General features: G+C 44.8%; 1 protein-coding gene across 1 annotated transcript; it reads left to right on the top strand.

Annotated features, from left to right (window-relative positions):
• Positions 1–676: 676 nt before the first annotated feature.
• Positions 677–12,539, top strand: LOC308281673 (transmembrane protein 187-like). Its single transcript, XM_080721910.1, has 4 exons — positions 677–955; positions 8,797–9,005; positions 10,243–10,379; positions 10,804–12,539. The coding sequence occupies exons 1-4, from the start codon at positions 735–737 to the stop codon at positions 11,041–11,043; spliced, it is 807 nt and encodes a 268-aa protein (XP_080578036.1). The 5' UTR covers positions 677–734; the 3' UTR covers positions 11,044–12,539.
• Positions 12,540–16,684: the final 4,145 nt, after the last annotated feature.

The following is a 16,684-nucleotide window of genomic DNA, read 5'->3' on the forward strand; positions in this document are numbered from 1 at the left end:
TTCATTCTTAAAATCATTATGAATCTCCTCTCCGAGGTTTGAAACTGTAGCTCCTATGGTTTACGAGAGAAAAATACTTGAAAGTGATTTCTTGCATTGTCCCATTATAAGTCAATGGGGACAATTAAGCGTAGTTTTTTGCCGATTACGTCGGCATGGTAAGGCGGATCGGAACGAAAGGTAATAGAACACCATTCCCGGCCGAGCCGCACATTTTGATGTATATATTGCGCGAGTGGCGTAAATGGTGCGGCACTAGTTACGCGCCGAAGTTTAGGCTACATACAGACACGGACGGAGACAGACAGACAGACAGACCCACACACACGGCCACGTATAGGGAGCTTGTGTTCCACACAGCTCCAAAAAAAAGTATTATTGATTTACTCACCATGGGGTCAGTATAAAAAAAGGTCATTTTGGAGCTGAACTAAAGTTATTTTAAATACTGCCAGTGATGACGAAAGAAAGACAAGCACGCACGCGCGCACGCACGCACGCACGCGTGCACACACACACACACACACACACACACACACACACACACACACACACACACACACACACACACACACACACACTCTCGCTTAGACCAATGGAAACACTGCATTCAACACCATGTGACTCAGGAGGATACGGAACAACAACAAAGTCCAAACCAGAGTCCACAAACAGCTCTCGCACTGACAGGCAGCTCTGCTAAACGATCCAAAAACGAACTCTATTTTGTGTTAATGATGAAGCGGGCTCTGTTCCACGTGTCAGTGGTTTACCTGGCGTGCATCGCCGTCGCGTGGTGCACGTCTCTGTTGGACAGCGTGCACGTGGACGTGGACTCCTCTCACTACGCAGAGAGGAGAGTGGAACATCTGCCCAGCTGGCTGGCCATGCCCTGCAACTCTCTGATCAACCTGGCATACGTACTGATGGGCATCTACTGGCTGCTCATCTATAGGTATGCATGGCACACTTATTACATTATTATTGGGTTGGGGAGGGTATACTACCTCTGTTATGATTGATTGAGTGATTACTTGATTGATTGGTTGATTGAATAGTGCGACGATTCGTAAGGATCAAAGCTAGTTCAGGGGGCGGTCCCAAGGGAGCGCGCGCGCGGAGGGGGGTGGGTCACTAGGTCCTGCCCCCCCCTTACCCATAGTTCTTAGGGAAGTCAGATGGTGGGACTCAGTCTTGTTGCATAGCACTGCTGCTGCTACCACGCTGCAGTACACACACAAGTGCCACACTTGTTGCTTGCAGGTAGCTGTGCTGTTGCCCACCGCTTGGAGAGGGTGCCTAACTGGGCTGAGTATTTCTGGCTGTTTCTGCTATTTTACTATCGCTCAATTCATATTCTTAGCTGCCAAACTAAGAAGCTGTGTTATTGGCCAGGTTGTATGGGAAGTTTGAGATTGTTATTCTGGTAATCGCTGAATTCTAAACTGCTGTTTCAAGGTTCAGATTGCTTGCTATCGTTGCTGGTGCCTAGCTGATTTCTGTACTTTCAGTTGTTTGTTTGCTAAAGCTATTTCAAAGGTGCTACAGGCTTGCTAAAGTTGCTAAAGGTAAACTCAGTATCATAGAAGTTGGCTGTGGCTACGGGCTAAATGCTAACTTATTTCGTGCCCTGGTGGGCCTATACTGGGCTACCATGAGTTAAAGTAATCTCAGTTGTTGGGTTTGTCGATATGTCAGTGCTTTGCAACGGCGCGGGCCGTATCAGCTAGCGCGGAACAACAGGTTTAATGTACAGTCAGCTAGGAGCTAGGTGGCTATTGCTAGCCGGCTATTTCGGTAAGGATGCTGTTAGCTGGTAAATAAATGGTTTCTGTCGCTTCTTGGACCACAGTAGGGCTGCTGCCAGTTACCGTGGCGTAGAAGCCCTCGCAGGATGAATTATTAAATACAGTAATCGCCTCTTTGAGAAGCCTATAAAGGATGTCTGTCTGCGTGGGCTCCTGAGAGGAGGAAACCCGCAAGCTCATAGGTGCCACAGTTTACGTGCAACAATGTTTTGCTTCCGCTAACGCAAGTCGTGCCTGTCTGTCCTGACGTCACCAGTTGAACTCGCTAGTGCATGCAGGGAATCGTAGTCTTCTCTATATGCTCGGTAGCTCCAGCTAAATATTCTCTTCTGCTACGGTAGGAGCCATCGTTCATTCCAGCCACGAGCTGTCTGTTGATGGTCGGCTAGCTTGCAACTCAGAACTCATGTAGCTAAAGAGGTTTGCTAACGTTCCGTAATGACTCTTCAAGCTGCCTATTCCATGGGGGTTGCGTGTGTCCGTGGTCAGCAGCTACCTAGCATACAGGCTAGCAGAGGGAAGCGAAGGGTGGCGCACGGTCTGCGCATTCTGAGCACATGGGTAATGTGGCTCTCTCTAGCATTTTACCTCCAGGTCATCTGGTCCGTTACGATTCTTTTTCGTTATTATATTATTTTGTGTGCACGCGCAGTTCATAGGGCAGGGATGCGCATGTATTATCCATGTCTATGCTTCGCTTGTGCGCACTGTACAAGCTTAGCATACAGGCTTCGTTTGCTGTTCATGAGGATCTTGCCTGGTCTCGGTTAATGCTAGCTTTGCCCAAGCTGCGGCTGCCTGCTGGCATAGCAGCTGATGATGGTTGCCGATGCTACTCTGGTGAAAACGCTAACATCTGTTTGTTTGCAGCTCGGGCCAGAAACTGCCGCGTGTCTGTTGGCATCAGGGCGGCGTCGAGTGTGGCAGCGTTGAAGTCATTGGATACTATCCTCTATCGAGCTGCCGTATTGTTTCAATCTAAGGTTATAGTTCTGGGTCTCTGCGTATCGCACTGTATGTCCTTGCGGTGTTTCCGTAGCTGCGGCACTCGAGCTAATAATTACAGCTAAGGCTACTGCTAGTGAAAAATGACGAGTTGTTTATCTTTACAATCACATTAAAAGCGGCCACAGGACTGTTGCATCATGTTCACCATTGCAGCTCCAGGATAAAGGCTGCTAACGCCATGCTTTCTTTTCAGCTCAGGCTAAAGTGCTACATGTCTGTTGCTGCAGCTCACGCCAAAGCGAATACTTGTTGGTTGCTAACATTCTGTTTGTTATTTCAGCGCCAAGCCGGAGTGGCTGCAGGCCCACTGCTACGTCATCAGGTTATCATGGCAGCTTTATGCTAAAGCGGCTACATGTTCCACTAATCGTGTTTTACTTTTTAGCTTCTTGCTGCGGCTGCTACATGTCTAAATGCTAACATAATTTCTATCCTTTCAGCTCATGCTGGAGCTGCTGCATAGCTGCTACTACAGCAGGTCGCCATAGCAGCATGGCGCTGCAGCTGCTGAGGTTTTCTGCTAACAGATTTATCATTACAGCTCCAGGCCGGAGCTGCGGCATGCCCCCGCCACGGCATCAGAATAGCATGGCAGCTTTATGCTAAAGCTGCTACATGTTCCACTAAATCGCGTTTTTCTTTATAGCTTTGGGCCACGGCTGCTACATGTTGCTGCTAACATCAGGTTTGTCCTTTCAGCTTCTTGCCGGAGCCGCTGCATAGCGGCTGCTACAGCATGCCATCATTGCAGCGTCGCGCTGCAGCGGCTGAGTGTTTTCTGCTAACATGTTTATCTTTATAGTTTCGTCCACTACTGCATAATTCCATGAGACCAGTCAGGAGTCGGTTAGCACTGGAGAGGGCATTGCTACTACAGCTTCCGCTACTTCTGCCGCTACCATGAGCTGCCAGCCTGCCTGCCCGCCCTCCCGCCCGCCCTCCCGCCCGCATGCCTGCCTGGCTGCCCGCCTGCACGCGCCATATTCAGCAGACGGAAGTGGCCTACCGCCAGCCCGCCGCCGCCTGCCTTCCCGCCCGCCTGCCTTCCCACCTGCCTGTCGGCCCTCCCGTCCGGCTGCCCGCCCGCCCGCTACAGCATCAGTTAATGCTATTACTGCTGCTACCATGAGCATGATCCAGCGCTGCGTCGTGCTGGAAGCCTGTGGTGCCGGCCCATCTTCCGGAGGCGCTGTCAGGCTGCGACCGTCGTCGCCACCGCCAGGTCGCAAGGGAACATGGGAAGCTGCAGTTCCAGCACCAGCGGTGGGAACTCCATTCCTCTCGCCAGCTGCAGCTTTCCCAGATGCCCTGAGGAGCCACACTCTAGCAGGTCCATGCTGAACACCGGGCTGTCTGCCCGACGTCCTCGTCTCACGACCCCCGGAGAGAGCTGCCAGATTTGCGGCCCGCCCCTCTTCACTCTGCATTCTCTCCGGATCGGAGCAGCCACACCACCAGCACTTCTGGTGCCCTCAGCTAACTCAAGATCCTGCACGCCAAGCTATCAAGCACACACAACACTGGACTGACCGAAGCGTAATGGTTCCAAGCTGGAGTTGGACGCGTTTCAGTTAACGCTTCTGCTGCTGATGCTAATAGTGCTGCAGGCACTATTAGCAGGGTTGTTCCATAGGGTTCATTTTGCTGCTTCTGCTGCGTTACTCGGGGCACGCGCCCCTGATAGGTTGCGTGTTTTATTTGCTGCTTCTGTTGCGTTACTCGGGGCACGCGCCCCTGATAGGTTGCGGGCCACGATAAATATTACGCTTTAATATTTCAATCTTGCAAAAGCTAGGTGGTTGCTGGGGTGTTAGTTAGGTAGGATGTGAAGCTGTATGGCGCTGTAGTTATATGAATTAAAGGTTTCATCGCTGCTTCTGGTTCTGCTGTCTATATATATATACGTCCATGTTGCTGCTCCTGCTTTTCTCTAGGGTGTTTTAGTATGGCTTCAGTCAGATTGCAGTATATCGTTATAGTCAGCAGTACCACCTTCCTCACCGTTGGTTCGGTCTGCCAGCTGCTAACATTCTTAATTATTAAATTGCTTTAGCAGTACTTATAGCGTTTTTGGCAAGCTGCCAATATCATTGCTTAGTATTTTGCCTTAGTAATATTCGCTCTGCCAGATGCTAATATGCTTAATTATTATATTTTTGCGTTAGCAGGAAGGCAGTTCATAGTTTGCCCCGCAGTAATGATAACTTAATCGCTAGAGTCACAGCAGAGCTGCCTTCCTCGCAGTTGGCTAGCACTGGCATGGGATTCTGAGATTTTGGCGTGCTTTGGGGGTTTGTAGTTTTGGGGGGTATCGGGCCAGGGCTCGCTGTAACTAAATTATGCCCTCGATGCTCATGGTAACATGAGGATCGTGGGTTCAGCGAGCCATGGCCCGAGGCAGAACCCCATGCCAAACCATGCTAACTTAGGCTATAGATTCTATGCTGTCTTATAGTAGAGCTAAGGTAGGCTGCCAATACTATGCGCTTAGATATAGGCTTAGATTCTATGCTGTCTCTATAGTAGGGTGCTCAATATGCCATGCTGTGTGATGCTTGCTTTCTGCCTTCATTCTGGTCAATAAAGTATATCTTAACCCAAGTGATCGTCTCCTGAAATAGTGCGACGATTCGTAAGGATCAAAGCTAGTTCAGGGGGCGGTCCCAAGGGAGCGCGCGCGCGGAGGGGGGTGGGTCACTAGGTCCTGCCCCCCCCTTACCCATAGTTCTTAGGGAAGTCAGATGGTGGGACTCAGTCTTGTTGCATAGCACTGCCCCGCCACCACCCCAGCGCCACCTTCAGGTTCTGCCTTTGATCCCCCTCGGGGGGTATCGGGCCAGGGCTCGCTGTAACTAAATTATGCCCTCGATGCTCATGGTAACATGAGGATCGTGGGTTCAGCGAGCCATGGCCCGAGGCAGAACCCCATGCCAAACCATGCTAACTTAGGCTATAGATTCTATGCTGTCTTATAGTAGAGCTAAGGTAGGCTGCCAATACTATGCGCTTAGATATAGGCTTAGATTCTATGCTGTCTCTATAGTAGGGTGCTCAATATGCCATGCTGTGTGATGCTTGCTTTCTGCCTTCATTCTGGTCAATAAAGTATATCTTAACCCAAGTGATCGTCTCCTGAAATGATTGAATGAATGAATTCTTTAATAACAGTTTTACAAATAGTAGACTACAGTCAGTGATATGATTATATAAAGCCCAAGGGCTTAATTCCATTATGGTTCGGTCATTTCTGGTGATAAGTTTACTGAACAAACAACGTATTGACAAATAAATAAATACAAATCTTTTGGAGAAAAAAAATGACACTTACTGTACACATTTATAGTGATATTCTTTGGTTAAAACCTTGTTTGTGTTGTTTTGTTAAAGCACTATAGGCCTATAGTATATACTGATCATCATTGCTATAGACTAGACAAGAGTGTTTGTTCAGTCACATGACCCAGCTGTGACCCCAGCTTTTTAATATTCAGAAAATACATTTTCAGGTGGGTTGCCAATTTCAGCCAATCAGGAGATACTACCCATTTATTAATTATAATGTTCCAGTTCTAATTATGTCTGCTCATTTAGTTGTGTCGTCACTTGAAGTTTAACTTGTTTAGTATCCCAGTTCTCTATCCTGGTCTGGATAACATTGGTATCCCAATTTTAAGTGAAAATGTATTGTAACGTTTAGCAGACTGATTTGGGAAGTTCGCCTCCAAACGGGAGACGAACCCCGGCCCCCCACTCAGCAGACAAGGCAAGCAACCCGCAACACCAAGAGAGCTAGCTCACTTGGTGGAGCGCGTTACAGCCGGATCTCTTGCAGGGTCGTTACACTATGTTCTGTTTATTAAAACTCAACTGCTGCCATTTAACAATACCTTCGTACTCTCAGATGCCATTCGTCTCCATAGACTTCCATGTAATTCATAGTGCACGGATCATGCACACCCATGCCTAGATCATGCACCACGTGTGTCCACCTTGCTCACAGCTTTCAAACAAAAAAATCCGAATGGAAATCCGTTCAGGCATTCATGAGATAACAGCCATTATGTTTTCCTAAAATGTAAACAAAGATGGCTGCCATGTTTGGAAGATGGGGTTGCTATGGGGGTTAAACATGCGATTTCGCGATTGCTATCATGCCTACGCGTGATTCCTAAACCCACCAGGATTGAGTTAAGACCCGCCTCGCGGAAACGCAAGGACTTCCAGGAGTGGCTGAAATCCCTGCCTGACACATGGAGGGTGGATAAAGTCAGAGGCATGAAGACTTGTACTTGAGAAAAGCCTGCATTTGCACAATGCACAACTATTAATTTCTCACTACAGTGCTCAAAATAAACTGTGCTAAAAAAAACTTGAAACTGACTGTGCTTAATAAAGGGAAAACTTTGTAACTTTGCTAAAGAGAAAAACGTACTGAGAAAGCTATTAATTTGTCACTACTGTGCTCAAAATAAAAACTCTTACTGATTATCAGTTAAATTGTTATGGTTTGGATATGGCGTTGGGCCTATTATGCTGCGTGTATTATTGTAATGGATCAGTACTAGGTAGTAGGTACTTTGCACTTGAGCGAGCAGCACTAACGTTCATGGGCACTTTCATACTTAAGATTATCGAGAGGAGGCGGGTCTTAACTCAATCCTGGTGGGTTTAGGAATCACGCCATGCCTACTACATTTTTTGGGGTCAAAAAAAAAAAAAAAAAAAAAAAATTGGGATTTTTCTTCTTTTTTTTTTCGGGATCTACGGGCATGGCAGGGTGGTACAACGGGATTTTTCCGGGATTTTCGGCCATGGCAGCATAAGAGTTAAAGAGCTGGAGAGACATTGAGACCTGTGTTACTGAACAAACACTATATGAGTAGCTTACTATCAGAAGAATATAGAGATATTTAACCCATTTAGGCCTGGAACGCATATTTTATGACACTGAGTGCTGCACTGCGAGCTCATAGATCTGCTATTTAAAAAAAATATTGAACATTTGTGCAAGTATTATTCTTATATTTTCACCCGATTCTATGAATGTCTTCTAAATCCTTCCTCTTAATCAGTGGTTCCCAAAGATTTTCATGTCAAGGACCCCCAAAATAACATGTATTTGGCCGCGGACCCCCATCTCAGAATATGTTGTTCCATGGACCCCCCAGCCCAGAAGCAAATATTTGAGTTATAAATGTTTATTACACAGCACATGAAGCCTTGAATTCACTGAGATTTTTATTTAGTCAACAATTTGATGACCGGGTCATCGGTCAACAGGGAGTCTCCTCCGCTGGTCATTAAATTATTGGCTTAATAGGAATGTAAATTGGCGGGTAATTGATAGAAAATACATAATTTGGGCTGAACTAGTCCTTTAACACTTATTTGAACCCAAGAAAATGTACTTACCCTACCTTTGAATCATGAATGTCTATTATATGTATGACAGTCAGGTCATTGATAATGTAATGGTGGTGACAGCCCTACGGTATGACAGTGAATGGTCATTGATAATGTAATGGTGGTGACAGCCCTACTGTATGACAGTGAATGGTCATTGATAATGTCATGGTGGTGACAGCCCTACTGTATGACAGTGAATGGTCATTGATGGTGGTGACAGCCCTACGGTATGACAGTGAATGGTCATTGATAATGTCATGGTGGTGACAGCCCTACGGTATGACAGTGAATGGTCATTGATAATGTCATGGTGGTGACAGCCCTACTGTATGACAGTGAATGGTCATTGATAATGTCATGGTGGTGACAGCCCTACGGTATGACAGTGAATGGTCATTGATAATGTTATGGTGGTGACAGCCCTACGGTATGACAGTGAATGGTCATTGATAATGTCATGGTGGTGACAGCCCTACTGTATGACAGTGAATGGTCATTGATAATGTTATGGTGGTGACAGCCCTACGGGATGACAGTGAATGGTCATTGATAATGTCATGGTGGTGACTGACAGCCCTACAGGACAGAGGAACAGCGCAGAGACAGCAGACAGCTGTTATGTGAGAGAAGTGTTCTCCCTCATGGCCATCCTGTACGCTCCCATCCAGTGGGCCCGCCTCGCCACCCTGCAGCGCCCCCTAGCGGTCCTGGACCAGTGGTTCACCCTGCCCATCTTTGCCTGGGTCCCAGTGTGGAGCCACTACATAGCCAGCGGTGGAGGAAGTAAGCACATTATTTTATTTAAGTAGAAGTATGGTGTAACTCTGAGAGTGTACAACACGGAACCAAGTGGACCATCATTTGTCTGCCACTGCGTGGTTATTAGTCTGAAACTTTGGTGTGGACGATTCATTTCCAAAAGGGCGGACCTGGGCGGTTACAGAGTACAAACATAGCCAAAGGTCACAGCAAAAGAATGTCCCACTTGGAATAGTGAGCTCTGATTGGTCACCCACCACTCTGGGGTGAGCAAAATGTAATTCAAACCGAGGAGTGCCAGACCAATCTGTCTAGGCTGTGGCAGATTCGTCTGGTTTCCAGGCTACATAATTTGTACACTCTTAGATTTCCGAATTTGTATTATTAACAAAGGATTTCACTGGTTTCACCTGGGTTCAAATCTGGGGTAGAACAGGACAGGGGCTAGCTTTAAATACAGTTATTTAAAATGTACTTTTCTACCACTTTCACATGTTCACATGTTCAAATACTGGAATCTGATTGGTTTAAAACAGTGGTAAATAGGCCAACAACCCTCTGAGTTTTAACATTTCCAAGATCAATGCGCCTCCCAAAAAGTGCCGGCCAGTTTCTCCATTCGCGGCTACTCTCTTATTTTGAAGGCCGGAAGTAGATTGAGCTCACAATTCCCAATTGACGACCTTCACGATTGACCCACCGTTAGTTCCGGTTCAGATGGTAAACAAGGAGGAGGATCTATCTATGTTATCATGGTTGTGCTATTTTAGCGAGAACGCCATGCCATTCTTGGCATCAAAAGTATTTTTTGGAGAAAATCCATTGTTTTCTATTGGATGGGAGCACTTTGCGTGCACGTGGACGTGCGATGGAAACGAATCGCAGACTTCACCAGTGCCACAGTGATAGCCGGACCGAAGGTGAGCCCACACCAGCTTTACTGTATATAACAGTATATTTCGCGCGACATCAGCACTCCGGACACCGTTTAATATTTATGACAAGTAGCCTAGGTTATGATGTCTTTTTTGCTTTGTTTGTCTGTTTTTGGCCAGTGAATGTGGCTGCAATCATTGTTGTTTATGGGACTATATGCTGTGGCGGAAGTATATGTGTATTCTGAAACAATTAATGATTGTAACTAAAGATCCTTGCAAGTTACAACTGTGTTTTCTTTCATTTATATGGAAAAAGTGGTAGAAAAGCAATTTACCACTCCCTCTCATGGTAAATGGCTTACATTTCCCACCTTTGTTTCCAGCCCATGGTCCTGTGTGGAGTTCTGGATACGCCCTGCAGGTGGAGCTGTGCTCCATCCTCAGCTACAGCCTGGCTCTGCTCCATGAGAATGGCTTCGAGGTGGCGTTGGGCTGTCATGTTGCCTTCACCTTGTTCCAGGCACGCTTATTATATCACTTAATAATACATTTTTCATTAGTTTGATTAGTTTTTAAAGCAAGTGTGGTAATTTAGTTTGGTATTTATGTTTTGAAGTTTGTATTAGTTGTTAGAGTTAGTTTTAGTTTCTTATTGTACCATATGGATTATTCAAGGGAAGGATAAAAAAAAAGTCTGAAAAATCGAACCATTTTCAAATGCCATTGTGAGCTTGTAGATCTGCTGTTTTTGCTCTTTTTGAAGATTCTTTGACATTTTCTCTATGACTGTAGTTAGTTGTGTATGCACAACTTTTTTCCATTTCTAGTTATTTCATGTAGTCTTAGTTAACCATTGTAAAGCCTGGTTTCCAGTCTTAGTTATCCATAGTAAACCCTGGTTTCCAGTCTTAGTTACCCTAACCCTATTAAACCCTGGTTTCCAGGCGGTGCGGGTGCAGCTGGCCCATGGAGACGTGCGCTCCCAGAGATACCTCCTGCTGGCGGCTCTGTCCTGCGTGGGCTTCGTGGTGCTGAAGCTGCTGGATCACTGGCTGGCCCAGTTCCAGCCTTTCCAGCGCGTGACGGGTCACTTCTGGTCCAAGGTGTGTGACGTGTTCCAGTGGCACTACAGCTTCTGTTTCCTGACCAGCCTCACCCAGAGGAGGACCATACACATGGACTAGAGCAGGGGTTCTCAACCTCTTGAATGTCAAGGGAACCCCCAGTTCTGATATGCTCTAGGCCACGACCCCCTTTTGATAGGATGTTTTACCTAGCTGGGACCCCCATCTGCACTGTGAAATCCTCAGCGCTCTATTTTGATTGTCTTAACCCATAGTGTATTATTATTTTATGCTTTAACTATTGAAAAATAGCAGATATACAAACTCACAGCGAAGTGCCACGCTGCAAGCTTGTAGATCTGCTATTTTTGAAAACTTTTGAAAATTTGATTTTTTACCCGATTCTATAAGTGTCTTTTGAATCCTTCTTAAGGTTTTTATGGTTTCTATGTCAGCAATATGGCCAGCCATCGTCAAAGAAAAGGTCCTTTTCGCTTAACTGGAGCTCACTTAGGCTGTTCTTGAGAGACTACCATATCAGTGGTTCTCAAACCATTTCATTTGAAGGACCCCCAAACTGATATTTATTTGGCCACGGACCCCCGGGTGCACGTTGCCTTTCCGAAATCTCGCTATTCCGACCATTGAATTCCATTCTTCGAAATGGCGGTGTGTCCAAATGTTATATAAGACCCGCCATTCCGAAAGGAAACAGCACCGCCTTTTCGAACATTGACGTTATTATTCGAAATGGCGGTGTTATTTATTTTTCTGTAGCACCCCTCCATTCCGAATAGCCTATAACACAATCTCTCTCTCTCTCTCTCTCTCTCTCTCTCTCTCTCTCTCTCTCTCTCTCTCTCTACGCGCACGCACTGTGCGTCGGGCATCGCTGCCAAAGTGCACCAAAAAATGAGAGAAAAAGAAAAAAGAATCATGATCATCATAATAACTCATATTTTCGCCGCCTAAAAATAATCACTGCATGCATGCATGCATGCAAGCAAGCATGCGTGATGCCAGATCAATGGTTGTGATGCCTGCTCTGTTTAATTAATTTGATATGTGGGTGGTGCATAGAAAAAGTGCGCAGTCGGGCACAAAATGGATTGCAGCGGCGGCCTCTCTCTCTCTCTCTCTCTCTCTCTCTCTCTCTCTCTCTCTCTCTCTCTCTCTCTCTCTGAAACGCAGCTTACTTCTCGTTCATGCGTAATTTGGGGCTCTTGGACAGCTCTCCAAAAACCCATCAACATTCAGAAGGCCTTTTCTGATCTATAATTCTCAATGAATGTCTGTTATAGGCCTACTCATTTCTAATTCTCTCCCACCGTCCCCGTCCCCTGTGACCCAACACACAATGTGCGCACATCTACCACATAACGGTATTCGAAACTAAGTTATGATGCCAGGCAGAATTTACAGTTAAACGCAGACCTTTTAGAACATCCAACAGCAGCTTTCGTCCCAGAGCTGTAGCTGCGCTCAACACGCACAGCTGTGAGACGGGACACTTTACTTATGCTTTTTATACATTGTATTATCTTAACTTATTGTTTTGTCTACACACTAAATTAGAAGCCAAATTAAACAAAGCCCAGGCTTAAAATGTGATCTTTCACAGCTGAACTTGTATATTTATTTCAAAGTAGACATGAGATTTACTCCACGGCAAAAAAAGCAAATAAAACAATGGAATTATGAATGATTATTAACATAAAAATGTAAGTATAACAACGGTATAGGCCTACTCATGCACAATGTCCCAATTCAAGTTTTCAAATGTATACAAATCAACAGTGCACCCCAGCAAAATTGCGGCGCTTATCTCGGTCGGAAACGGGCGATCAAAAAATAAAACCAGCGGCGATAAACCCTGCAATAAACCAGACAAATCATATAGAGCTTATACTTAGTTTAGCAAGATATGAATGTATATTCAACGTCTCTCTCTATCTCTCCTCTCTCCCTGTCTCTCCTCTCGCCCTCCCTCTCTGTTCTATCACTCTCTCCTCGCAGCCCGCTCCGCGCGTAACCTCGCATCACCAGGCTTTCGCCGCGCGTAAAACGTCTCCATTTGCCACGATTTGGCCTGCAATATTCTATTTTAGGCATAGCCTATAGGATACATACAATATTTCTCCTCACTCCAGTGGCACTTTCCTTTTATCTGACTCTCTGAGCAACTCCTCACAAAATAAACTATGCACGATCGAGGAAATGAAATCATTTTTTGAGGGGACGGCCACGGGCCTTAGGTCAGAAATCTATAATGGGAGCGGACTGTCGGGAGGGGGATTTAACATAACTATATTATATAATATGGATTTAACCCGCACATGGCTCTATGATCTACCATGAGCCCAATCTTTCATTGCCTGTATTAGCGCTGTATTTTCTAATTGAATTAAATGAAACAAGAAAACAAAATCATAATGCAATTAAGACTAGAAAACATCGTTTTTGTATCCCCACAATTAGATCTGCTCACAGACTTTCCAAATAGTCTCTACAGCCGAGTGTGCGCGTGCACATGAGATCAATAAATGACCATCTGCCCTGAAACGAAAATACCAAAGCACCACTGTATATACGGTATGCATTAAGTTGGAAAATCAGATCTACAAAAAACAAAGACTTGAAGTGTAGTAAAGTACAATATCAGCCTTATGCTGAAGTAGAAATAAAAGTATTGGAATTGGAAATAATTTAAGGTCCGCTGGCCTTCGCGGCGCTTGCAATGTCGTGGACAATAACTGTGACATATAACCATTGTATTGCTCAAAATTCTTTATTCATTTCACCATAACAAAAGGAGGCTACTCTGTTGCATTTTGCCTTAAAAGGAGATTGGAATTTTGCCCTATCAGTACGGTAGGAGACCCGGGCAGTACATTGCCCAGTTTGCCTTATCGGGGTTTGCCTTAAGGGGATTTCCCCAAGTAGAAATAAAATTAACCATACACCTAGTGTACTTGTCCACAAATAATTAAATGAGCTGTTCCAGTTCTAAAAATGCAAACATAAACTTAAATTCTATTTGAAATTAAATCATATCAAAAAAAAAAGGAAAAAAAAAAAGCTCTGTGTCTAAAGAAAATTATGGACGCAATATTGGACCGCATCCCAATATTGGTCCAGGGTCCTGGCTCCGATTTCATACTGCTGCCGGATCCTCTGAAGCCTGTTTGAGAAAATCATTATGTAATTAATATTGGTGATTAATTAATATACAATAATAATGTTAGTAGGTGAAAACATTTTTGTTGACCACAATAAGTTCAACAAGCCAACTTCAGATCCTCGCTGTTCTTCTAGCTGTGGATGCTCCTTAAATGACTAATACATCTAATAGGCCAAAGCCTCCTGTCCCTGGACCTATACAGCCTTTTATTATTTAATTATCCTTAGTGTAAAGAAACTCAATGTTATATGAGATACTTTAATGGTTTCCTGTGGAAATAAGCTTAGTCTTTTCATGGATCTCCTTTTAGTAGACCTTGTACCAGTGAACTGTACCGTCATATGAAACTGTACCTTTTCCTATGCAAACTTCTAATAAAGTCTTCAATCAATTCAATCAATCAAACTCTCAAACCTGTCCTCCAAAACCCGCCATTTTCTCCGCTGTGGCGGTGCTGCATCCCCGCGGTCTGCATGGCCGATCACCGCCTCCACTCTTGTCTGCTCGTCTTTCAATTTGCGGATGAAGACCCAGAGGGAGGGGCGGCGCCCCTCCACCCGCACGTTCCACCTGTGATGCCAAGCTGAAATAATCATAGATTCATAAGCACACACATAGCACATGGCCCATGCATTGGAATTTCATTCCTGTTGCTCAGTGTTATTGAAGCAAACAGAACAGACAGATTAATATAGTAAGAATAAGAATAACAACAACAACAATATCAATATCAATAACTTCTTGATCAATAATAATAATAATAATAATAAAATGAATCTATGGTGTTACCTTCCACCCAGTTATTACTCCTGTTGTCGGAGCGGCGGCCATACACGCACCAGACATCAGGTGGGAACAATGCCTGACCCCCCACATAGGTGTCTTCCATATATTGTAGGAAGTCACCTATGGGGGGATATTGGCGCAGCAGCTGGCGGGTGACTGGGCTCCTAGTGAAGGCCCTGAAATTTGGCCTCAGGGTGGGAATGGGGAGGTAGCCTATGGCCATGACTTTCCTCACCCACTCCCTGAGGTTCTGGTCCTGCCTATATGGACCTGCAAATGTTGAGTGAAGAAGTCAATTAACAAATAATCCTACTAATTTCATAGCACTATGCTCGAAACCAATATTTTTTTTCTTTTTTTTTTTTTACAAAATGTTGGTGAAGAATATAATTAGGGTAATAATAATAATAATAATAATATAATTATCATCATCAATTTTTAGTTTATTTATAATAATGATTACTGTCTAAAAATCAATAATTTGCAAACTGTAGGCCTATATTGTTATGAATCCTTCCTGCCAATTGGGCTTGAGGATTAATAATATTATACTGTACTCATTTATCTCACATATATAACCATGCTAGACATACCACATGACAACACATCCATTTAATCATTTGTCTTCTTGACGTTTTTGTTTGCTGTGTCGTTGAGTGGCTGGAATTGATAGTTTCCCAGTCTGATTACACTCTCCGTTGCAGGTGCGCGCGCGCACGCTGTGTGGGGTCCCCATCAGCGCCTGCCAGCGTGCGCTCAGGCAACGGAGAGTGTAATCAGACTGGGAAACTATCAATTCCAGCCACTCAACGACCAACACATTATCACATCGACGAAGGCAGAGAACTACTATTCGTCAGAAGCCGGTGCAGGCAGTGGTTGCCTTCTCTGGCCGCCAGCGACAGCAATAACTGCCTTCCAGGGTCCACTCGTAGACATTCATTCATTCTAAAGACGGCAGACCGTTCCGTCTCTGCCCGCCCACGCATGCGCACTCAGCGAATTTCTCAGCAACTTCTTGGTGCTGACGTCAGCTTTGGAGGGTAGAAATCCAAAACGTGCGCTAAACAGCTTGTTTAAAATGCACCAAACCACACGCCAGCACACACAAAAACCTGTAAATATGTGTGAGCATTTCCATCCTAGTTTTGTATTTAATAGTTTTGTATTCTCTGAGAACGAGACTTTTATTTAACGTTTCCAACGCGTGACGTCACGTCACATTACTTCCGCATGCACGACATGATTGACAGTAGTAAAGCTTTGATCAAAACTTGTTTTTTTAATATAATATATCTATATAATAGATGCGCCTGTCCATAAATCAATTATTCTGTCTCTGAAATGCCTAATTTATGAAAATGTACAGCAATACATCGTTATTTCTCATTTCCTGATTACATTTACTGATTAGATCCCGCCTACTGCATCCGGATTGTCACCACGTCCGCATAACACAACGTTTCCGTATCCTCTCTTGGCCGGAAATGCCGTTATAGCAACCAACGTTGGGTTTGGCTTGCTTTGAATTTTTTTGAAACAGATAGCAGCAATCTTTTGCAGTCGTTTTGGAACAAATAGCAGCATTTATGTTTTCTCAAAACGATGTCATGTTTTTTGTAACATTTAGGACGTAAACAATGTTGAAGTTGATTCTGAAGGTTGTCTGTAATCGCGGGTTGCTCAGACAGACAGAGCAGTGTACACTGGGGTTGCTATGGTGATGGTAAAAGCGTCATGACGCAAGGACTTCTGCGCATCTACGTCTGCTCTGCTCCTCCCATAATTCATTGC

The sequence above is a fragment of the Nannobrachium achirus genome, assembly GCF_963921795.1.
Source record: "Nannobrachium achirus genome assembly, chromosome: 3".
NCBI classification, from domain to species: Eukaryota; Metazoa; Chordata; class Actinopteri; order Myctophiformes; family Myctophidae; genus Nannobrachium; species Nannobrachium achirus.

Bases quoted from the DNA above. Each gene is read 5' to 3' on its own strand.
- LOC308281673 (XM_080721910.1), top strand. From the start codon at position 735: ATGATGAAGCGGGCTCTGTTCCACGTGTCAGTGGTTTACCTGGCGTGC. The intron at 956-8,796 runs GTATGCATGGCA...GGTGACTGACAG, and splicing joins TACTGGCTGCTCATCTATAG to CCCTACAGGACAGAGGAACA. The intron at 10,380-10,803 runs GCACGCTTATTA...CCTGGTTTCCAG, and splicing joins TTGCCTTCACCTTGTTCCAG to GCGGTGCGGGTGCAGCTGGC.